Genomic DNA, 24792 nt, shown 5'->3' with positions numbered 1-24792 from the left:
AACACTGCTCTTTTCCAAAATCTCTTTTGGTTCCAGCCACTGATGAGTTCACACTGTCAAATAAGAACAGTGCCCCAGGAGACCCAAGATGGCGTGTCATTTCCACTTATTAAAACGATCTTGAGCGCTTTTCTCAAATATTTTTGTTACACAGTTGTCTCCTCAGCCAGTTTCTGAACCTAGCTTTCTCGCAGAGGCTGCCTATCCGGGCAGTGAGCAGCCACTGGCTGTCTCAGTAGATATTTAAAAGGAATTTAAAAGCAACCTTGCATTGCTCAGCAATCATTTTCAGAGACAATGAGATTTTGAGGACTACGCAGAGTAGGTGGTCCCTGAGGGAAGCCAGCTATCAGCTCCCCAAGGTTTCAGACCCGGAAGAATTAGGTGTGGACACAGGAAGGTTTTCATCATTTGGGGGCAGGCGGACTAACACAGCAGCAGTTCCTGCCTGAGTTAGGCACAGCCTCAGTATTGACTTTTCCCTTAGGAGAGACAGACAATGCAGGGGTGCAAAGAACAGATCTGTGATGGGAAAATCAATGACAGTGAGGAGGGTGGGTGAGAGAGGAAGGATGAACACTCTATACATCAGCTTTTGAGAAGCCAGTGTTCCTTGTGAGCTGTTTTTCAAGATCTGGAAGTCTGATGAACTAACTAGTTTTGGTTAGTCAGGGCTGCGCTTTGTTCTTCCTGTTTTTGTAGGAGACTCCAGTCACCTTAGCCTGGATCTCACTTCACATCATCCATGTCTCTGTGTGACATTCAAATTAATTTACAAGCAACTAACTGTTTATACCAACTAGCCACAACAGCAGACAACACATTAACAGACTGCAGCTCAAACTCTTGAAAATAAACCCTAGGAATGAAATACCTAAGGCTGTCAAATATAAATAGCCAAAACACTAAGAATGTAACATTTATCTAATTCCTGATTGTGTCATGGCTCTTCGTGCTATAGGTAATCTATTGTATATATGTGTAATAATATAAATGTATATGTAAAAAAAAGGTTCTGGTTCAATCTATTTGTCCACAAATTTCGGAAATTCCTTCTTTTTAATAGCTGAGTAGTATTCCATAGTGTAAATGCACCACAGTTTCTTTGTCTATTCTTCTACTGAGGGACACTTAGGCTGTTTCCAAGTTCTGGCTATTATGAATAAGGTTGCTATGAACATGGTTGAGCATATGTCCTTGTTGTGTGGTGGAGCATCTTCCGGGTATATTCCAAGGAGTGGAATAGCTAGGTCTTGAGGAAGCCCTATTCCCAGTTTTCTGAGATAGCGCCAGATAGATTTCCAAAGTGGTTGTACTAGTTTGCATTCCCACCAGCAATGAAGGAGTGTTCCTCTTTCTCCACATCCTCACCAGCATGTGGTATCATAATGAGTGAATTAATCCAGAAGCAGAAAGACTCAAATGATATATACTCACTTATATCTGGACACTAGCCCAAGGGGCATGTCCCATGAAAGTATTCACTTACCAGGAAAGTGGGATAGAGGTGAGGACATCCCTTTGGGACTCTAGGTGAGAGAAGCATGGGAGACTGGGGAAATAGAAGGATCTAGAGGGTCCTAGAAACCTACAAGAAGAACACTATGATGGGTGGATCTGGGCCCAGGGGTTCTGCTCAAGCTATGGCACCAACCAAGGACAATACGTGCAGTCATCATCAAACCCCTACCCAGATCTAGCCAATGGACAGGACATTCTCTGCAGTTAAGTGGAAAGTGGGGACTGACTTTCACATGAACTCTGGTGTCCCATATTTGACCACATCCTCTTGATGGGGAGGCCCGGTGGCACTCAGAGGAAGGATAGCAGGTTACCAAGAAGAGACTTGATACTCTATGACCCTGCAGGATTTGGTGCAAGTTTGGGGCCCCTAAGCCCCACTTCTAATCTTCCAATTCAGAATCTTCAAGGCAGAGGTTGGGCATACACATTTTTAACACTTTTCAGAGACTGTGAGGTTCACTTGTTGGTGGCCTCCTGGGTTTGCAAGGAGGATCAGGCAGTGTTAAGCCATGGCACATCCCTACTCTGAGGTTGTGGTCCATGACCTCTCAGGTCCTCCAGTTCCAAGCTCCTAGTCTACATGTCACAGAGAACTCAGTTCAGTCATGGGGTTTTTCTCCAAGAGGCCAGACTTCCAAGTAACAGATGTTCCTATGTTTCCAGGACCCTTCCACACTCAATGATGGCAGAACATTTTGAAGCGTAGTTGAACACAAATCCAAATTACAGGAGAGGTAAAATACAATGGCCTTAAGAGGGCTGGCAGGAATTCTGCCTGGACAAATTCCTCCATGCATGATGATCCTAGTTAGTCTTCTATTTTGGAATTAACCAATACTGAAAATTTCATTTATACCTTATAAATTAGAGGACTAGGAAAACGTAATATTGAGATGTAGCTCCACTGGTCAAGGTCTTGACTTCACATTTTCTCTGTAGCCAGGGCACTCTCTGATGTCAGCTCAGGAGAAGAGGTCTCAAAGGGACAAGTGCTTCGCTGCCAGCCTCCGGCCTACACAGTGACTTAAGGCTCTGTTTAGTTATGGCCTCTGACTGCACCATCATTGACTTCAAGCCCTGCCCTCACCAGGCTCCTGGGCAACTCTTGCTGCTGCTGCTTCTTGTCCTGTACTCTCACTGCATCCTCCAAGCCCCTCACCTCCGAGAACTATACCTCACAGAGTATGGAGCATCACAGTACACAGGAGTCCGCCCGGGACTGGCTGAGACGCCTGCAGTTTGTAATGCTGTTTATTAGGAGGCAGGCTGTGATTTTGGCAGGAAGTTTGGGGACAGCTGGTTTTCACTTTACTGACTCTGGAGAAACTATGACCAGCCTCCCTGGTCATCAGCTCCCCTTTACTGTCAGGAATGTGACCTTGAGGACAGGGTATATGCAGCTGAGGCCACACAGCAGCAGACTATTCACATGGGCAGCTGACAGCAGACTCCGGGGGCAAAGGCACTAAAACCGAGAAATCTCAGAAAGTGGGGTGCTGTTTCTAATAGATCATCCTCTTGAGCCTGTACCTACCTCTTGCTCTCCACATGGGTGCAGAATCAGTCCTTGCAGGTAGAGTTCACCAAGAAAAAAGCTAAAGTTGTGGTGCCCACGAATGGTCCAGGCTGGTGGCAAAAGCACTATCCAACAGCCCTACCTCAGGCGGACACACAGTGTTTCACGGCAATGCCACTAGTTTCTTTGCCTTTCTGTGAATAGCAACAGGGCTGGGAAAATGCTAAAATGCTAAAACACAGAGACACAGAGACACACACACACACGACTGTCTGAAAAAATATGTTGGAGACATTTTGCTATTATTTACTCCTGGAGTCTCATTCTTTTCCCTTTACAAAGTTCCACATATGTCAGGTGTAGCAAGAATGGGAGCCAGGCTTTAATGGTACAAAAAGAGGTGATTTAATACTGGGAAGCTTAGAAACTTAGCAGGTTAAGCAGATATGGGAGAGACACAGTATATGTCAACTGAGGCTCAATTTTTAAATGTTGTACTTATAGCTAGCCAATAGCTTTTACAACTTCGAAATAATATTAGAGCAATTTAATATCTTTTTACCCTCATGAAGAATACATAACTTAATACACTGACAATAAGTCTAAATATCTCACGTCAACCCACAAGGAACTGTTTAAGGACAGATGAAGATCAATGTCAGCGAGTGGATGAGTAAGAAGAAAGAAAAAGCAAGGCTAAGGAACATCCGGAAGTTTCTTACCAGTAAAATCTATTAGTTCTCAGAACAGTGCCTCAGGGACCGTGAAAGGCCAACCTTATGAGTCATGTAAAAGTGGAGTGGACTACTGAGATTGCTCCACAGGGGAAACTCTTGCAGTGTCGGAAATGAGACCTAATGGGTTGCTGTCCTGGTATATGTCCACTCCATTCTCTGGACCTAACGAGAAGGCTAAGACAAGGGAACTGGCCCACTTGGAGCTGTTACACTGGGCAGTTAGGTTGCTGTATACTAAAAAGCTTTCTTCTAACAAGGGGCAGAACTGAGACCATGAGGTGAGACGGTCTTCACAGGGAGTGAAAGGACAGCCTGCATCAGAGCAGGGTGGCCGCTAGTGATGCAGCCAACGTGCCGTACCTTTCAGGGCGCAGGCTAAGCGGCCTCTTTCATCATAGGCACTATCATCTCACGCCCTAATGTGACCTGTAGACTCTAGTACCAGCTCAGTAGCCTATCCATGGTCCTTCTCTCATCATCTGGTCTCATGCCCCCTCACCATATCACTCTGTAGCTGTGGATGGTGAATGCTCAAAAAACAAACATCACTTAATTCATCTTAAGCATTTTTTGTTTTCCTTGTGTTCATGGCAAGGTGCACCTTGAACTATTTGTTAAATTTGCCATCATAACCTCCCTGGGTTTCAATGCTCTCGATGGCAAAATGGTGAAAGAAACCATTTCTACATGCATCTCAGGTTGTCATAAAAACAAATAAGAGAGTAGATGTGAAGTGACCTTGAAATGCTGAGATTTAAAGAGATGAAAGGGTCCTTGCTTCCTGGTTCTCAGCTATTTCAGTGCTGTCCAACCTATGGCAAGACTTTCATCTTTTTCGTCTTACTTGGTTACTATTCACTTCCAAATAACTGGACATAGAGCTGTGAAATGTCAGGCACTCTAAACAGACTAGCTGCAAGCAATAAACCATGTGGCAGGCTGGGAAGAGAGTGGGAAAGGAGGTTGGTCTCTTTTTGTATCACTAGTATAATTTCATAGTTTTCCTAAATGATGATCCTGAATTTGGGAAAAACAAAGGTGTGCTTAATACTCTGCATAAATGAAACATCACAAAATCACCCAATTCACTGATGAGAGAAATCAAGGCTCAAGGTCAGAGACCTACCAAGAGACAGGGCTTAGTTACAAGTGCAGACCTGGCAGATTCTCCCCTCAACTGCACTATGCAGCAAATGTGATGCGATTAAACACGACCTTACTAGGAGGGTGGAGCCAGTGCCCCAAGGCTTCAGTGTTGTCACTTCTGCACTACCAGAAAGCATACTGGAAATAAGTACCCGTGGCACAACTACATTTTCTATCAACGACTCAGTCCCTTCTCCACAAGGCTTTATTATCATGTTAGGAAAATCCACAAGTCAATCTACAAGTCCACATGCTCAGGTGGTACAGCTACTCAAGGGTGAGGCTTGACAGGAGCTCATCAGAGGCTGTTTACGACAAACAACATGCACTAAATACATCAGCAGCATTACCTCCATCAAGACCTTTAAAGAAACAAACCCTGGCATATACTCAGTCATGCAAGTAACAGACAGAAGCAAGCCATGAGCCTTTTCAAGAAAACACGGGCTTTCAGTCCTGATTACATTTTCCCTACTTAATGTTACCGTTATTTCCCAGCTACCCAAACAATAGTAGCCCTCCCTTCAGATACTTACGGAGTGTTGGAAATTTACACTAAGTGGTATTACTATAACTGGAGCAAATCGGGCTGTAGAGACGCTGTGTAACTCAAACACTAGATTTAGGTGGGTGAGAAGGTCAACTGTAGGGAGGTAGAACCAAGGTTTCCAACAATTTATGTCTCTCTCAACCATCGTACTGAACTGTAAAGCAATTATGAGATCTGCTGAGATTGTTAATTTGCTGTAGGGATATCATTAGCTTTCTTTTTTTTTTTTTTCCAGAGCTGAGGACCAAACCCAGGGCCTTGCGCTTGCTAGGCAAGTGCTCTACCACTGAGCTAAATCCCCAACGCTGATCATTAGCTTTCTAAAGCACATAAATTAGAGAAAATATGCATCCTATGAGTGTCAGATTATGCAGTTATGAAAGGTCAAGAGAAGCATATAAAACGAGGGAAACCCTTTCCTAAGTATGCCTCAGCCTCCTTTTCCTGCTCAACTAATGGGCTCTACCAACTGGTAGAGGAGTGATTTTGACAAGAGACCTCCTGTGACTTCTGGACTTCTGCCAGCCCTCTTCCATGCTGGCTTTGAATACTGGCTTAGGACTGTGAGTCAATGACCGTGAGGATGTAAACACTGGACTTGTAATTAAGTATATTTTAAATATACTTTTCCTCCTGCACATAAATACAAGGAGCGCTTGACCTCCCTTTCTTCTCATAGAGGGTCTTGAGCCTGTTAGACAAGTGCTCGACCACTGAGTTCCACCTTTTACTTTTTACTTTGAGACAGCATCTCATGAAGTTGTCCAGGCTGTCCCTGAACTCTGTAGTTGTCCCTGAACTTGATGCTGCCCTGCTCCAGCCTCTCCAGTAGTTGGGATCCCTAGGCCTAGGTAGAATCCAGACTCTCTGGATAGAGCTTAAGGCTTAACCAACTGATTTCAGCTCTTGATGAGGAGCACTAGCTGAGTTAGAAAGCCTTCCCACACATTAGGCCCTTACCACTGCCCAGGGACGAGTGGGCAGTCTACTGTTCTGGTGCCCCAGTCAGCTTGCACACTCACCTGTTTGGCATGGTTGACACAGTGCATGTACTGGCTGGCCAGAGCGGAGCAGCTGAGTGTCTGCTGGGTGTTCTGGCGGTAACACTGGAGGATTTTGGTCTGCAGATCTGCACAGACAGGATGGTATTCATACCGCCTGAAAAAAGCAAGGACAACTCAGACAGGGCACCCCCATACATTATAAGGATCACAGTTACAGGTTATATAAAACACACAAGCCCATGTTCTACAAAAGACACCAGTGCTTTGCTCTACAGCCTGGTCTGGCAAGTCAGCACTCTGCCAGCCCCAACTTCTCTCTGTCATACCCACAGCCAGTAGGCCATGAAGATCTAGTCCCTGCAGCCTGACCTTCCACACTCAGCATTACAGAAATTCAAAGTCCTTCCTGGATCCAAGCAATGACCTCTAGTCTTTGTGTCCAGAGTACCAGCTCTCTCCCTGCCTCCAGAGGTCATCTAGAGGGTTCTTTGTAATCCATCAGTACAAGTCAGTCTCTCTCTATTGCTTCTTAAATGAAGTACCACACCTGCAGACACACTGATCAGGCTCCTGCCTGCCTTTAGTCCTTGCTGGACCTATACACTGCTCCAGCATGGGTAAATCACATTCAGGGGCCAGTTATAGGTTTAACGTCTGTGGACATGGGCTGGGATATACTCAACACCCAAATTCCATCCTCACCTATGGAACTGAAAGCTATCTACTCATCTTTTATGGCAACCTTCTTTGAATAACTCTCACTAGTTGTCTCCTCCCCTTCCTATGACCTGCCTCCCTGTGCTAACGTGTCACCCATGTCATGGACCATATAATAATCTAGTGCAATCCACCAGCAACATTTACCAGAACTATATCTTGTTTTCTTTGTGCCACTCACTATTCAATGTGGATAATTTTTATAGATGTCATACAATAAGCTTGTTGAATAGAGAAAAAAGGGAAGGTAAACATCTAAAAATCCTGCAGGTTAAACTTTTGCAATTATATTTGCAAGCCTCAGATTTTAGCTGGATTGCTCTCAGTGAGTATGTCATGCCAAACATAAATGTTTCCACAAAGCTTATAATACACACTTGAAAATAATAAGCAAAATGAATTTCAAACAGAAAATATTCTTATTTGTATGGCAGGAGAACTCAAGTTACACAGATTAACTACACACAGAGAAAAATACGCACAGCAATCATTAATTTAGGAATTTGTGTTCTTTAAAAAATTAGTTTAATAAAAATGCTTCCAGTCTTATCAGCTCTGTCTCTTAAATTTAAATTTGTTTTTTCTATATAATCCTCAAGTAGCATTATTTTAAGTTTAATGGGTTCTAAAAACAAAAGCCCCAGAGAACATAAGGGGAATATTTCCCATCAGTAAGTAAGCCCGTGGGTGACAGTTTGTCTCCTCATTACTTTTACACAACATGATAAGCTAATATATATTTTGCTGGAGTGGAAATGCAAGCCACATGACTGTCCCTGAGGGCATCTTCTTCCCACTATCCCAGAAAGAAAGTAGATATACAGGGAAAAAGATTTTACGTAACACAGTTTTTATTTTTCATTCGTTGCTTTACTACTTTGTCTAATACCTGAGAACAGAATTTAAATCCAACTCCAGGGGTTTCAATTCTTTTTAAGCCTTCGATGCTCCGGATGTCTGTGGAGTTTTCTGGACCTGAGCTCCCCTAATCCCCAACAAATGAACAGCAGCATCAAAAAGGAGTCAGCTATACTTCCAGAAGCACAGCCCCAGAAAACCACTGTCCAACTGACTACAGCAAGGCTTGCGTCTGGATGAATGCTGACTAAAGTATGGTTAAGCATCAGTTCGGCTGACAGTGCTACCGATTCACACAGGAGAGCTGAGCTATTGAGCTGCTGTCCCAGTGCTGACAGCTGACCATGTCCACCACACATCTAGGTCTAGAGGCAGAGGAAAGGTGAGAGAAAGGTCCCTAAGCAGACCTATGGCCCCGCATTAGTAAAACACACACACACACACACACACACACACACACACACACACACACACAAAATGTGTATGTATACACACATATATGAATACCACTCCCTCTTTAGAAAGCAGCAGTGTGAGTCACACACAAGCACTGACCCTGAGTTGAGCCCTTGGCCATGCAGGTTCAAGCCCAGGAGTTATTTATGGTTTGAAGTGTATCAAAATATACTTTTATCACCACAAATCAATACTAGTACTTGCTTCCAAGTCCTTGATTTCCTGTCTAGTAGTCTGTTCTGTGTGGCCATCATCTGAGATCCTTTTTGTATGCATTTTAGTCTGTATTGATGACTAGATGCAGAGAGGGGAAACAACAGTGGAAATCAGCATAATTGGCCCTCAGTTCCTCCGCAGACTCGGGTCCATTTCTCTTGGATTCATCTGAAGGGTGCAGATCTGCCTCTGTATTGATCTGCAGGCCACGTTATGCTGTTCTAATGCACTGTTTTCACTCTGGAAGATGCTAAATGAGATTACCATCCAACATTAGAAGGCCATAAAGCACAAGCCACGGCACCTTCCATTCAGGAAAAGCGTTTCGAAGACATTTCCAATATGCATTATGAAAAGCCCCTCATATAATCATAGAGTCAGAAATTGACTCTTATTGACTGCTTTCATGCCTGCTGAAGGAAAAAGCTACTATTCGGCAAAAATAAGAAAAGGCAGAATTCCAAGATATTTAGGTCAGAAAATTAAATCTTAGTTGAAAACGACATTTAAACAATTTAATTTCATTGGGTTTAAGAAAGGCTGAGTGAAAGACAAGATAAAGACAAGATGAGCACGAAGCTGGAGAACACAGGACAGTGATAATGAAGACAGGTACCCCAAAAAGGTGAGCCAAAAGCAACTGTTTGAACAAGGAAGCCAACCTCTGAAAAGAGACATTTATAAAAAAATAACAAAACTTGAATTCATCCTTTCACCCTTTTTTTTCTCATTTTCTTTCTTTTATTTTTTGAGCTAGGGTCTTTCTATATAATTAGTCCTAGCTGTTCTGGAACTCACAGAGATCCACCTGCCTCTGTTCTCGAGTGCTGGATTAAAGACCTGAGTCCCCACACCTGGTCATTTTCTTTACTCTTAAGTCAGTCCTTTCCCAAGAACAAGCAAGCTGTTCTTGAAGTGACCGCACCATATCCTCAGTGCATGACGGAGGGCCTGGAGGCTGGGCACAAGGGCAGGACGGAAGTCCCAAATATGAGAGCAAGAACAAAGGCACAAGGGAGCAATGCACCTTCTGCAGCACTCAGGACCCAGCACGACTTCCCCATTTTAGCTGATGCGCAATAGCAGCATTAACAGTAGCTGGGACAACATGCTCACAGGTTCCTCTCCGGTACTCACAATAAGCCCATAGCCGACCCCTTTGAAAGAAGACCACAAAGAGATTTGGGCTGTTTCTAACCAGCTGGTGGTGGACATAAAATTATCACTACCACGTCAGATTATTTCCTTAGGAGACTTTCGTGGAAGATGAATTAATTGGTCAGAGGGAGGGGAACACGCAGGGTGAACTGAGGCCTACTGAAAGCACTACCCAGAAGCCCCCTCAGACCTGAGCGCAGTGGCACTTGGTTCTCAGTTCTCTGGCTGGCTGCGGCCTCCCTGACGCCTCCCGCGCTTTCATGGTTTACAATCTTCTTTGATGTGAGTCAGAGCTTTAAATTTCCAGGAAACTACTTATCCATCTTCTTAGTTCTGCTAATATAAGTGGTGCATATAATATGGTAACTTCAGAGAAAGAAATAGATGGAGATAGTTCAGAAGAAGTCATGTGGTGACAATCAGCAGTCAGAATTCTCAAAGCTCTGGGGACACAAAAGTCATTCATTGTGAGTGCAGACACAAAGAGGAAGTACCCTGCGAGAGGTCCACAAACACTACGATGAAATACTACTGGGGTTATGTAGGGGACAGGGGAGAAAATATGAATTAATGAGATATCTAATGCTAAAGAGAAAACGGTTTTCTTAATAGGACCCAACAACGCATCTTTCAGGAGGTCAGACGTTTCCTGTAACACGGCTGTGGAGCTTCACCTCTCATTCTTACGGCACAGCCCAAAAGCTGTCATTAAATTATAGCAAACTGTTCTTTAGATGTCAGCCCAGTGGCCAGCAGTGTTGCTTTTTTTTTTTTTTTTTTAAATACAACCCTAAATCTATGCGCACTGCCAATACTTAAATAACACAATGGATTACTACCCTTTACTATTCATAATAGCATGACCATAAAATGCATCACAAAGGATTTAAATTCATTGTATTTTAGCTTACATTTAGTATCTTAATATTAATTTTCACAATAAAATGTAAATAGCCTCTTTCCAATAGTCTAAGATCTGAAAAACAAACATAATTTCCAGCATTTCTGGCATTCTTAATAACTGCTAACCATTTCATTAGTGATGTCTCTATTTGAGCTTTAATCAAATTTCATAATTACATATTAGAGGCTAAATACTGCTAACAGGTGCCTGTGTTCTTTGTTTTACGTTTGTTTTCACATAATCTTGTGATGTAATGTCTTGAAAACTAACAATGCAAGATGCTCTCCCCTACAACTATTACTAACGCAAGCATAACTAAGTATGCTGCTATCAGCACAGCACAAAAATAGCCAAGAGCCTCCGCCAGCGTAAGATGGGGAGCACGGGTCTCAACTACACTGAACTTCCTGGTTCTCAACCTTCCTGATGCTGAGGCCCTTTCATTCCTCATGTTGTGCTGACCCCCAACCATTTATCTTCATTGTTACTTCATCACTGTAATTTTTCTACTGCTATGAATCATAATGTAAATATTTTTGGAAGCAGCGGTTTGCCAAGGGAGTCATGACCCACAGGTTGAGAACCACTGACTTACTACAACAGAGCATCCAAGCTGACAAGCAGACCACTACTCTTAATGAGTGCACACTCAATACACATGACAGCCTGGCTGTCATGAGAGAAACAACTGAGACTAGATGTACACAGAAGAGAGTCACCCTTCTACATCTGGGGACTTAATACCAGGGAGAATGAAAAAAAAAAAAAAAAAATATATATATATATATATGCATCTAGCTAAGCAAAGTGCTGGCAGCATTTGAGAGGCTGAGGTGGGGGAACTGCCATGAGTTAGGTCAGCAAGGGTTATGGAGATTGCCTTACAAACAAACAAAATACTTGCAACTGAGGAGTTTTTCTGGCTAACAAGTACTCACACAGTATCACGACACTGCATTGGATATTATAACCAACCCAAGGGGACTGAGTTTCAGGAAGGATGTGCATGCTACATGCAAATACTAAGTCATTTGACACAAGACATCTGGATAGCTGAGGATAGTGGTATGTGTTGGGGTCTGGAATGGTCCCCTAGGAGCCTAAGGGGATGAATCCTGACTTATGTAGAATCCTATGTAAATCTAAGGCTCGAACATGCAGTATATAGTTCAAAGTACTTTAATATTTAATATTTTAATTTTAATCTGCAGACTTTGAAAAGAGTTGTGAGAACCAAACTTAGTAATCTGGATCCCCAAAAGAAAGGTGACAGTAAGGAGGGAAAAGAGAGCAATGCTAATCTTTCTATATTTATAGTCTAGAATAAAAGCCCCAAAGATGCTGTCAGGAGATTCGGTCCAACGCCACAAAGATTCAGATGGCCTGGTATCCCCGATGTGTCTAAGTACTAAATAATGAGACTGCTGGATGAATGAAAACCTGTCCAATTCTGCAGTGTATTTCTCTTACTCAATTATATTGGGGTTACATGGAGTTGACAGGGCCGGGAAGGACAAAGGATGAATCAAGTTCAACAGCACATGCCCATATACCAGCTGTGGGGCTGGCAGCTGGTGGAGGACCCTGCTCTCTGACACTGTGGGACTTTGCAGCCCAGCTTATTTTTTATTTTTTATTTTTTTATTTTTTGGAGGAGAGTCAACGTCAGTCACCACTCTTAGCATCTGCCAGCATCACTGAAGCTACATGGATCCCATGGCCTGGGTTCATTGAGCACCAGTGAAGCCACCACCTCCCCTGACATCTGGACTTAGGAAAGTGGGGCCATATGCACCTTTGGAGAATGAGGACTCTAAGTGTTTGGTTTGGCAAATAATTCTTTGAACATAAAACGTTACTCATAAGGATGAAAAAATTTATGAAGTCAGGCTTCTGGCGTGAGGCAAAGAAACAGCTGGGTTAATTCTGACTTTCCATATCATAGTCTTCTTGACCCATATCTGGGCTACATACAAAGCTCATCTCTAAGTGGGAGAGAAATAAATTCCTTAAGATATCTGGAGTAAAAGTGGTATTAGGTAGAGTTGAGGGACAAAGAGCATAATTGATGTCAACGTTTTAACTCAACCCGAAAGAACTGGAAACCAACTTCCAGGCCACACCTTGTTCGGGACGCAATGGTTTCTTAACTTCTCATCAGTTTACAGCTACAGACTAGCACTATCTAGGAAGGGAAACTTCACTCAGAGCCATCTCTGTCTTTTTTCCCGTAACAATGATGGAAAGCTACTATGTTTAATAAACATCAGGCCATAGTGCACCAACACAAAGCTGTGAACGACTTGCCAGTGCCTGAGTCACAGTGGCAGTTTATCAGTTCATGCTGAGCACTGTAGGGGGAAACGGGCCTCTTGCCTTGCACATGGGAGAACACAGCTGTAGTTCACAGGAGTGACCCTTGGTTCTAAGAGCTGTAGTATCTGGGGACATGGTCCTTTAGTTTTTTTAGATATCTGCAATGAAGAGATTTTCCTGGATCTCCAGAGGATACTGAAGGAAGCAAGTAACTTTACACACCCAAGTGTTCCCATCTGAATAGCTCAGTAAGAGGGCAGCCCAGTCTACTGCACTACTACATCAAAGACAAGTACAGCATTGCCTCTTACCTGACAGTATGTAAAGCAACTCTGTAATTCGACAACTGGAAACATGATTCCCTAAGCATACACAAAGCATCAGCCCCAGCTTTTTCTTAAATATGTGTGTGTGTGTGTGTATAATATACAGAACGGAAGCTGGCACAAGTTCAAAGTCACCTTAGCCCATGGCTTTGACTTACTCCCATTTCCCCATGCTGCTGCTTTGGAATGCTCACAATATTGGTCCAAGGATGGAAAACCTGAGGATTTGGTTAGTTCCTGAGTTCTTTCATCCACTCAGTCAATCCAACAAATATGATTAATCTAGCAATGATTATTAAGAATTCATTATATGCCATGCATGGTAATGGTTGCTACATAAGATGTGAGCTTGCCCACAGCCTAAAAGGTTGAAGTGGAGGCACACATGAGGCTTTAAGATGTGACCAACAATCCGGTTATAAACACACTGCCAGGCACTGACAGAGGCCTGGTTTGGAATCTAGCCACACAGAACTGCAGAGGAGAAATCCATCCCTGGCAAAGAGGAAATAAGTACTGGTGTTGAAAATCCCTTAGGCTTCCTTTTAAGGCCACAGGGAATCTGTCCAGTATACCTAGACCATAGAGATTTTGAAGTTGGGTTGTAAATACATTCATAACCTTATGGTAGTAAGTCTTCTAAACTCTTCTGATTTCCCTCAGAAAAAGTTCTGAGTGTGGTAATGTGCTAACACAGGCTTAGTATGCAGAGATGGGAGCAGCTGTGTGCAGTAAGGACTTAGAGGTTCTGAGTCAACCAGAGTCTTCACACAGAACTAAGCAGAGGCCAAGCGTCATGCCTACCAAGAATGATGTCAAGGCACTGCAGGGCTGAGTGTTGGGAAGAATGGTAGTAATTTTCAGTTGGTAGAGACCGTCAGCACTCATCATTTCCCCTAGCAGAAGCGCCTTTTAGAACCTTCCCACTGAGCTGCACTGATGGTACCATGAATGAGAAAACCAGACAACGCAATCTTTGACCAATGCCCAGATTTGGAGACAGAATAGACGCAGGAGGAACTTAGGTAAGTTGGGAATGGTAGAAGGATATTGGGGCACAGAACAATCTCCTAAAGTTAGAAGAGAATCCGGAAGAAGAAAGATAAGTTGCCTACCACACTGGCCATCTAGAGGAAAACACAGCAGGACAGCCTGAGCACACCACTCAACCCACCAGGAAAGGCGGAGAAGAGCACAAGTTACAGATCAGGGCACAAGTGCACACTGGGCATGTTTCTGATCCCCAGGTCTTCCAGGGACATCCCTCCCTTCCTCCCTCCACTCTTTCTGAAGACAGCCCTCTAGTTCAGAAAAGGGAGAACTGGAAAACATAACAATAGGTGTCAAAAGGTTGTAGTCCTGGTGATCTAATAGGTTTTTTTCTTTCGTTGGCTATGTGTTTGTAGTGTGTGTGTGTGTGCGCGCGCGCGCGCGCATGCACATGCATGCACGCGCGTTTGTATAGTGTGTGCGCGCATGTGTGCATAAGTCAGAGAGGGAGAGAAAGAGAGAGAGAGGAGAGAGTCTGTAGAGGCCAGCAGCCAATGTTGGGTGTTTTCTTCAATTGTTTTCCACTCTTATTTTTTGAGACATGATCTCTCACTGCATTTTAAACTTGCCATTTTGGCTAGACTAGCTGGCCAGAGAGCTCCAGGAACTCTTTTGTCTCTCTCTCCTCAGCACTAGGGTTGCCTGTTCCGGGTGCCAGTGGCACCCAGGTTTTTGTCAAGTGGGGGCTGGCGAACTGAGCTCAGGTCCTCCTGCTTGAGTGACAGTTTACCAACTGAGCCATCTTCCCCAGACTACTTCTGAGTTTTTCTAACACAGGATGCATGCAATGGACCTTCTGAGAAATCTCCAAACACAACTCCCTGAGGTAATCTTTGCACACTCACCTCACATGTCTTACTAAACCCTTCTAACCAATGGACTCTCCCTAATGCAACACCGCAGAGTCACGAGTCTCTTTGTTGGGCAGTATGGAATCAACACCATGGGATTATGTAGTTAAACACATGCCTCTATCATAAACTTCTAATTAAAAAAAAAAAAAAAGCCCTTTGGATGAATATTTTATACTCCTCTGCTGAAAGAAGATGAGATGGGGGATAACTGTGGTGAAATTTCAGTTATCTGTGCATAAAAATAGGTCCCGGTGTCCCTACCTTTTCTCTGCTATAATCAAATTTAAGAGAGTACTTATAATATCAAGACAAGAACAGCTTAAGTTAAAAAATGTAAAACTGCCACATATCTCAATGAGGACTATGGCACATCCTAAAAGTTAGGATAAGACTAACATTTAAGTCTTGGCTGAGAGCGTTACATCACTTAGATCATATTTTCTTTCCCTACAGTTTAGAAACAAGATCCAAATACCAGATACACACTGAAAGGGATGTGTGGGACTCCCTTAGCTGAAAGAATTGCAAATGTACTTATTTTAGTGACAAATGAAGTATAAAAAAATTATCCAGACTGATTTGCCCTTTAAGTGCCAGAGTGTTGACAATGTAGAGCAGAGGAAGCAGTAGTTGGGAAGAGGGCAGAGTCGAGCCTTCTGTCTGCTTCCCGTCTGTTTGGACTATTCAAAAGAGGATGCTTAGGTACTGTCACTAGAGCAGGGAGACCGCCCATGGATACAGGGCTGTCAGGCAGAGAGTGTCACATGGGCTTGACAGTTGTGGACACCATGTAGTGGGCAGGGAGGGTTTTAAGTTCGCTCCTCTCAGCTTATACAGTGTTAAGGTCACACATAACACAGGGTAACCTAAGTGTTAAGGAAACACTGCAAGTGCTAAGTGCCATAACTGTCTGGGAGAGGGAGTACTCACCTCTAGCCTCTTGGAAGAGAAGAGATAGGAGTTTGGAATGCCCCTAACTGAAGGGTGGACTGTAAGAGGCAGAGGCCACTTACTAGGGCCTGTGTGAGCCAGGGTCTAGGTTCAGAGGAGTCTAGAATGTTCTGAGCTTTCAGGGTGTCATGGGGTAGGGATGAAGGAGGTAGTACTGTGCAGGAAGGGGCTAGATAAAGGAGTGTCTTATGATAACACAGCTCGGGCTTTACTCCACAGGAGGAAGGAAGTTTCTGGCTTTTCTAAACAATAAAAAACTTGTTTCAACATGAGTGACTGGGGCAGATGTGGCTGCTCATGAGGTCTACCAGCTGGCCCACGGAGTAGTACATAGATGTAAAGATGAGACAGGGCACTAAGAGGATTGGCTGGGCAAACATACAGGAATTGGTAAATAAGGGCATGATAACTGGACAGGATGTGGAGGCAGAGTGGAGGACAGACTGGGAGATTCACATGTGGCTAAGGACTTGGGGAGCTAGAGAATGAGGGTGCTTACACACTGCCAGGGAGCCTACGTGGAAGTGACTTCCAACCTTCATGATCTAAGTGTGGAGCCAGAGCTCAGCTAGAGGGCAGTGCTCCAATCACATATTAGAAATTCCCATTAAAAGGAGGGGAGTGAGGAGACAGAAGACACAAAGGACTGCTGGGCCTTGGGCAACAGGTGTATGGAAAGGGTCAGGGAAGGAAGATGCAACAGTTGGAGGACTGAGCATGGAGAGGCAACAGCACAGTGCAGCATCTTAAGTTTGGGATGGAACTCCATGATGGAAAAGACAGATGAAAAGAATGAAAGTGATAAAGGGCTATGAAATGTGGTCCCCACAATGTGCAGAGAGAACTGCAGGGCATACACGTGACAGGGGTCAGATGAAAGGGAACTGGTAAGGAAGAAAGCAGACGCTGAAGGCTGTGGCTTAGGCTGGCTCAGAGTCTTCACAAGGGAGAAGACTGCAGGCCACCGACCCCTCCCCCAAGTAGGGCAGCTGTCACGTGGTCCATCTCACAAGAAGGACATCTGAAAGGAAGGGATTAAGCCTGAATCGAGATGACTGCAGAGTCTCAGATAAGACGGCCTGCATCCAGCAGGGTTTGAAAAGACAAGGCGGCCTTGTGGGGCCAGAGGCAAGGTAGAGGGCACTGTACTCAGATATGACGGCAAGGAAGTAGTCCAAGAAGACGGGCCATCAACAACTGGACATAACTAATGGATTTCTTTCTTAAAAATTCATTAAAAGTAACAGAAATTGGAAGGCAAACGCTGAAGAAGGGCCTGTTCCATACGCACAGGAAGGCCCTCCCATACAGAGTGAGCAGCAGAGTCGATGCTAGCCTGAGCTACCTGAGACAGCTTTCTCCAAACAAAAGTAAAACAAACAACCAGAAGGTATGTGGGGGGAAGGGGGCATGGTCTGTGCAGAGCGACAAGACTTGTGCTGCAAGCACAGAATCCACAGGTGGCTGATGTGACTGGAGACAAGTGGCAGGCAATAGATTCCCAAGAGGGAAACTTAAAGGCTGAATGAATCATCAGAGTGGCCTGAATCCTTGGGAGTAAACCCACACAAAAGAGGATGATTCTAAGACAGAAGCTGGGTGCAAAGCAGCAGAGACAGAGCACAAGCTGGAGGGGACCCAGCTGTCCTACCAGGCCGTGCCTGGTATGCAGGCATAGAGGACGCCATCAGATGCTCAACACCAGCAAGGGACAGGCCAGACTTCCTCTTGTGTCTCTTATTGGATACCTTTATATACAAAGCAAACACACCCTGAACAGGGACATATCTAACACTGACTCATAATTGTTGCTTTGTCCTTGTAGGGGTAGTGCAGTGTTTCCAGTTCCTGTCCCACTGTCAGCTGCTGTAAGAATAGCTGGAAGATGGCTAATGGCAAATGGAAAAAACCTGGCACAAAATACATTTAAAAAAAGATAGACGTTTATGGATGTTGGTCAACCATGATTACTTATTCTGCATATGCTCATGATGTGCACAAGTTGAATTTAAAATCATATCACATCTATATGCTGATATATGCAAAAAATACATTGAAAGAAAGAAAGGAAGGAAGGAAGAAAGAAAAGCAATTGGAAATAGCAGCTGTTTCCAAGGAAAAAAGTGGATAGGTGGTCAGAGTCAGGAAAGAGATTTACTTTTGCATATGAGAGTTAAAATTTCCATCATGAGCATGGATTGCTTATCAGGAACTCAGTAATCTAAAATGTAATGATCTATTACTGAGAGACATTCTGTGTGCTGTGGGAAGCTGCTATAAGAAAACTTGTTTCCCTAGATGCAAATCCTTGCCCTGGATGTCTAGGTACAGCAATTGCTAACCATGAAGAGAAAACTGAAGTTAACCCTGAGACCCCAGGTGTGAAACTTCACACGGTACCCGGTAAACGGTGCATGGTGCACCAAGACAAAGCTGTAAACTTGCAAGGGGCTCCTACTGCCTCCATATGCATCAACCTTCAGCACAAATTTGGTAAAAAACACCTTGCATTTAATATCTCAGCAACTTTATAAGAAACGACAAGAGAAACAATGCAATTAGCCAAGTTACTGGTCAAGGCATTTGTAGTTTACTAACTAACTTAAAAAAGCCTAGAGGTTTTCTTGAGTCTCTGCTTACCAGGGAGATTGGATACAGCCCTGCCAGCCATCCCTGCACAGAGCTCTCCCAGATAGGGCAGAGCAGAGTACAGTGGGTCACATACTTCAGGTCAGATGGCCCCAGGGAGGGCCCTTGGGCATCTGCACAGAGGGACTGGGAAGGAGGGCCGCACCCTGCAGTCTCACTCTGCTGGCCTAGCAGGCAGCTCCCCACCCTAACCACTACCATGGGCTCCTGAGTCAGCAGATTAAGCATTTTATAAATTGTACTTTAAATACATGTTTTAAACTAGTCAGGGGGAAAAAAAAAAAAAGGGCAGAGGCTTCCTCCACTGGTAAAACTCTTCCTAGTTGGTCTTTTCTGCTTTATCACTCCATTCCATTTTTTAATTCTAAGTAATTCCAGAGCTCTGATCCTCGACTCACCCTGTCCACCGTTTCTGGTGATGTCTTTGTTCCTTGGGACATCACTCACTGTTCTATGTGCAGAGTTGAATTTCTACCCTCTTCCTGGGTCAGCAGCTCCCAGAGCTCAGGTTCCGGTTAGAGAGACAGCAATCTCATCCTTCTGAAGCCAGGACTAGCACTGACACTGTGTGCTGATCCCCTCTACTGCCAGGAGTCTACACTAAGCATCAGCTAGTGCTTAAGTGACTGCTTCTATTTGTTTATGCAAAACAAAAAAAAAAAAAAAAAAAAACAAAAAAACGTTTTATCAGACTGAACCTAGGAGAACCTAGTTCTTCTTTTGAAATACTTTTTACACCTATCCCTTCCTCAGTTCCCCCTATCTTTCTACTAGGCTATCATGTACTGCATTATTGTAGTAATCTCCAGTCTCTGCCCTTAGCTGCCTCTGTTCCATGCTCATTGACATGAATTCTCCTCGCGGCATGGCCCACAAATATCGCCCTTGCCTAGGAGTCAACCAGGGTTCTTCCCCTCCATCTGGCCCTTGAAGCTTTTTACTTCCAATGTAGCTCTCACATCCCCTGCCTCCTCATAAGCTACTACGCGTGGTGCACAAATAAAAGAAAATACTACTTCCACACTTCCACTAAAACCTTATTTACCTACTCTGGCCTCACAGTAGAAGCACAGATGGTGGTATTTGAGAGGTTGTTTTCAGATACAACCCAGTGTGAAGCATGTAACAGCCAAGGAGCACAACTACCCATACTCCTAGTGTCCGCCTCTCATGCCACGCTATACAACGACACAATCATTCTATGAGCTGACTTTAGTTTTTGCTCATGGATGAGGGCATTATCTGTAGCAGTGACAAGTTTCCATAGGAACTAAATTCATTGCAAAAGGTTGGACACCGAGGCGTTAAAAAAGTGCTTGAGCAACATAACAATTCTGTACAGAGTGCCTCGCATCTGTGAAACTGAGCATTTGAAATAGTAGCCTTCTACTCTCCCAAAGTCCCTGGAAATGAGGAGACAGTCTCTTTGTACTTGAAAATGGATGTTTAAGAAAGCCAGAGGGGAATTGAGAATGCAAAATGGCAATTAAAAATATTTCATCTCTAGCATTAATTGCAACTAATCACACATGGTAACACTACTAATTTTTGGCAGTACATTCTGAAGTCAAGTAGTTGCTAGTGTTTCCCAAATTGCTCTATAAATCAAGTATAAAATTAGAAGAAAAGACACCTTCAGAGCATTTTGTGGATAACTAAAGTGAAACTTGGATAAGCAGAATGAGCCACATGTTGCCTCTATGAGCAGCCACACAATAAGCCTTTAATAATGATAACAACAACAACAACAATAACAATAATAAAACAAATATGCTTCCTGTTTTGATTCTGATTAACCACAGGATGTCATAAGAAGGCATCACATTCCAGTGCATCGTATAATCTCATCCCTTTGTGTTGCATAAATGGATTTAAGCATTTTTAGAGGGCAGGCAAGATTAAGCAAATTGGCTTAACATTTCATACTGCCGCTGAATCTCAAAACAAACAAGGTTAACTCTGAAGTGTAGAGCAACATACAGCGCACAGGCTCTCTGAGTGTTAGGATCAGCCCGGCACCGGGCTACCTCAGCGGTGAATCTCAGTGGTCCCTCCTCAGTGGGTAATGATGTATTACTGCGGGACCAAGTGACACATTCCTCAATCCATGTCTGCACTAGACTCACCATGCTCAGCTCCATTAGTTTTACATCTCCCCAGGGGTTCCAATTCAGCAGTATTAATCTATGCCACCACACACAGCCCTAATCTATGAATGTCCCTTTATACAGCATTCCAGTTGAGTGTTTCTAGAGGAAAAACAAAACAAAACAAAACAAAAAACCAAGCAAACCACAAAACGGGGAGCTGGAATGGCCATGCAGTCCTGAGCTGGCACTGACAGGTGCGCACCATGCTACTCCATTGCTGGCCTGTATTCCTCCTCTCCCAACTGTCCAGGCCTGTCTCTTCGAGCTCACTGCGGGCCTTCCTATTGTGCTGCTGGCTAATGCCTGGGTCTCTTATTTCATAGAGAAAATAACTCATAGAAACCAAAGGACAACACTCTCTCCTTTCCACCGTAAGGTCTACATCTGGGCCCAGCTTTCCTGAGAGAATCTCTCATAAGGAAAGGCCATCCCTACACATGGATCCAATGCTCACCTGACCCCCTCACAATCCTAGTGGATTCTACGAGACTGTTTTATTAGTGTTTCCACTTCCTGTACTAGGCCATTTTTACACACATGACATTGTCTGGAGCAGAATTACCAAAGAGAAGTTTCTGGAATGATGGGAATGTTTTGAATCCATGCTGTCTAACACACACCCACAGTCATATGTGGATGGTGAGCATCTAAAATATGCATTTAAAAAAGCAATTTCAGTTTTATGCTTTTGCCTCCACTCACCTTCTTTGGCCCACACCATAGTGGCTTGTTTCCACATAACCATTCAACAGAATGTTTCTAGTTAAAGTCAGAGACCAAAAATCTAGTGGTTTTTATTGGACATTACAGAACTGATGACCTCTCTTTCTTGAAAAGAGTTTACTGGCTCTGCACTTGCCTGCTCTTCCTCCCAGTTCTGGCTTGCCTCTACCTGTTGAAGTCCTCAGGCTCACGGCTGTTTGGTTGTCTCTGAAATTTTGTGCTTGTGCTCTACCCACAGGTAGCTCCACTCCTAGCATGAATGAATGCCAAATGTGAGCTGGCTGTTATCAGTCTGTGTCTCTAGTCAGTGCTGAGCCAGGGGACTTCCTACTGTTATCCACACTAAGGGTTTTACAGGCCCTGCACATTTACAACTGAACTCTCAATTTCCCCGTTTCGTTTTGTTCTTTCTTCCCCACTTCGTTACTAGGCCCCACAAAATCAGAGTTCTATTTGATACATCCTCCTCCCATGTTACCAACATCCAATCTGGCATCGAGTATTGTAAATTAAAGTCTCTACTGGATCTGGAATGGACCCACGTTTCCCCATCTCTGTAGCCATTTCCCTAATCTGAGGCATCATGCCCAGCGGCCTGAAGAGTCTCACCAGTCTCCTAGTCTCCACTCTCCAGCCTTTCCCTTGATCTTCTTTGAAACTCATGAACAAAAGTACAATCAGATTAACAAACTAACTGACCAACCTCACCTTCCACTCATCACGCTAACCCTCAGACTTACCACCTGCTTTGGAATTCACTCCAAATGACTGAATATTGCCTACTTGGTCTGAGAAGAGATCACGCTTGCACTATGCACTCTCATATTCTGCTTCCCTTCAGAGCCCCAAAGGAGCTAAGCTCTTTCCACAGCCTCTCAATGAACATTGGTCCAACAGCCCTTCCTTCCTGTGTCCTCTAAATGCTAACATTTAGACCATAGATCTCAGCTTTACAAGAAGTTGTCTTTGACTTCTTATAGATAGTGTCTGTGGTGTAGGTTTCAGTAACACCAGATAGCACATTTTACAAGCACCAAAATATCCAGTTAATGGGTGAACAATCATCCACAATCTATAAGCTCCAGTATGTGGCACACCTGTGAGATACCATAGGCTGCTCAGTTGTATCTCCCTTTAAAGCCACTGGGTACTCTCTCTGCATCTCAGCATCCTGTAGCAGCCAGTGTGTATGTGTGGGGAGGTGTGCCTAAAAGGATGAGTGGCCAAAGAGTACTAGGAAGAGAAGCTGAACTGGAAGTAAGAACAGTTTTCTCACACAGCAGCAGGATCCAATCTGATTAAGTTCTAGGATAATTACTGTTCATCCTTTAGTCATTTACTATGATGGCAAAAAACACAGAGCCCAAAATCTAAAGCTAAAGTCCAAATCCAGGCTCTACCTCTTCCTTACTGAAGCGGCTTGGACCAGTAGCTTCATCTCTCTACAGTGGAGCTTCTCTATTCATTCCCACCATTGAAGATTGCCACAAAGAATAGTCAGTTAAGGCGCAAGGCTACAACACAATCCTTGGGCACACAGTGAGTTTCTAATAAACCTCATTATTTGAATGAATACATTTCTATATTCTAGGAGTCTATTAGTTACCACCTTAAATCCAAAGAGAAGCAGGCATCTATTTTCAAATAGCTAACCCCAAACTAAGTATTAGGGTATAATAACCCATCTGAGCGCTGGTGACCCATTCTATAACCTGAAGGTGCCTACAATGTCTGAGTGATGTACATGTGTTGGATAGAGGGAGTAAAAGATTGTACTTTTATAAAAATCACATCTCCAGCATGAGGTGTATAATTAACATAAACCTATATGCTTTTCCACCTCAACTAAGTTCTCATGGGGAGCAACAGTCCTCCCTATGAATAAATGGAGTTGTATTTGAAGTAATTACGCTTGGCACAGAGCTGCCCACTGCTGGTGGCATGCCTGTTACTTGTGTCTAGGCAGTGAGGGGGAACACAGCAGAATCGATGGTAAACTGCTTTAATTTGCTTTCATACTAGCAGAAGCCTGTCTAAAATAAGTTGGGTATTTTCAGAATAATAAACACCACACAGTTAAAGTTCTATTGCCATTAAGTCAGTATTCAAAAATGCTAGAGAACTGGTTTTCAGCCTCTTTTAGTGAGTTTCTGTATCTTCTGGGTCATAAATGTCATTTTGTAAAGTCAGGCTGGCAGTCTTCAGCAGGAGGCCCAGAAGCGCCAATTTTAATTAAAAAAGGCTGGCTGCCATCTCTGTGTTTATGTGGTAAGGTTGATTCTTGCCCAGCCCTGCCCAGGAGCTGTAACCACCAAGGGCACGGAGAAACAAGAGACAGAGAAGAGTACTAATGATGGGTTCCTGATGGAATAGTTCTAGGCAGTGTTCTGGTTTGATGTGAAATGTCTCTCATAAGCTCTTGCGTTTGAGCACTTGGTCCCCAGCTGGTCTGTTTTGGAAGATTGTGGAATCCTTAGAAGGTGGACTTTCATCAGAAGAAGTAGATCACTAGGGATGACAGGCTTTGAGGGTTTACAGCCTTCCCTTACTTGCTTGTGGATGCAATGCAACCTGCTTCCTGCTCTTGACACCATGCCTTGTCTGCTTGCTGCCACATCTCCCTAGCACAAAGAACTGTTTCCCTCTGAAACTGTAAGCTAAATCAAACACTTTATCCCATAAGCTGCTTTGGTCAGGGTATTTTACCATAGCAGAAAGAACCTAAGATTTAGATGACTGGATAATGACGAGATCGATGTTGACGGCTCTGTGGCTTGCTCACAGACAATGCAGGAAAGAGGGGCTAGAGGGGGTCTCCATGTACTGTGGGTTGGCTGCTAAGAAAACCTAGATAAAAGTTAAAGGTTCTGGAAGCTGCAGGCATGGCTTCCGTGAAGGATGAATTAGAACCTGGAGCCAACATAATACAACCAGGATATTTGTGGATTCATGACTGTTCAAAAGTTAACTGGTAAAAAACATGGACA

The 24792-nt window shown here is 43.8% G+C and overlaps 1 protein-coding gene across 1 annotated transcript in view; it reads right to left on the bottom strand.

Annotated features, from left to right (window-relative positions):
* Window positions 1-24792, bottom strand: part of Chchd3 (coiled-coil-helix-coiled-coil-helix domain containing 3) — a 261113-nt gene that overhangs the window by 3284 nt on the left and 233037 nt on the right. The window contains exon 7 of the mRNA XM_051151761.1: window positions 6496-6631. Within this exon, the coding sequence (XP_051007718.1) occupies window positions 6496-6631 (136 nt within the window). The remainder of the gene's footprint in view (window positions 1-6495; window positions 6632-24792) is intronic.

The sequence above is a fragment of the Acomys russatus genome, chromosome 10, assembly GCF_903995435.1.
Source record: "Acomys russatus chromosome 10, mAcoRus1.1, whole genome shotgun sequence".
In the NCBI taxonomy this organism is placed as follows: Eukaryota; Metazoa; Chordata; class Mammalia; order Rodentia; family Muridae; genus Acomys; species Acomys russatus.
Note: the sequence above shows the minus strand (reverse complement) of the source record. Positions and strands in the feature narration are given on the sequence as shown.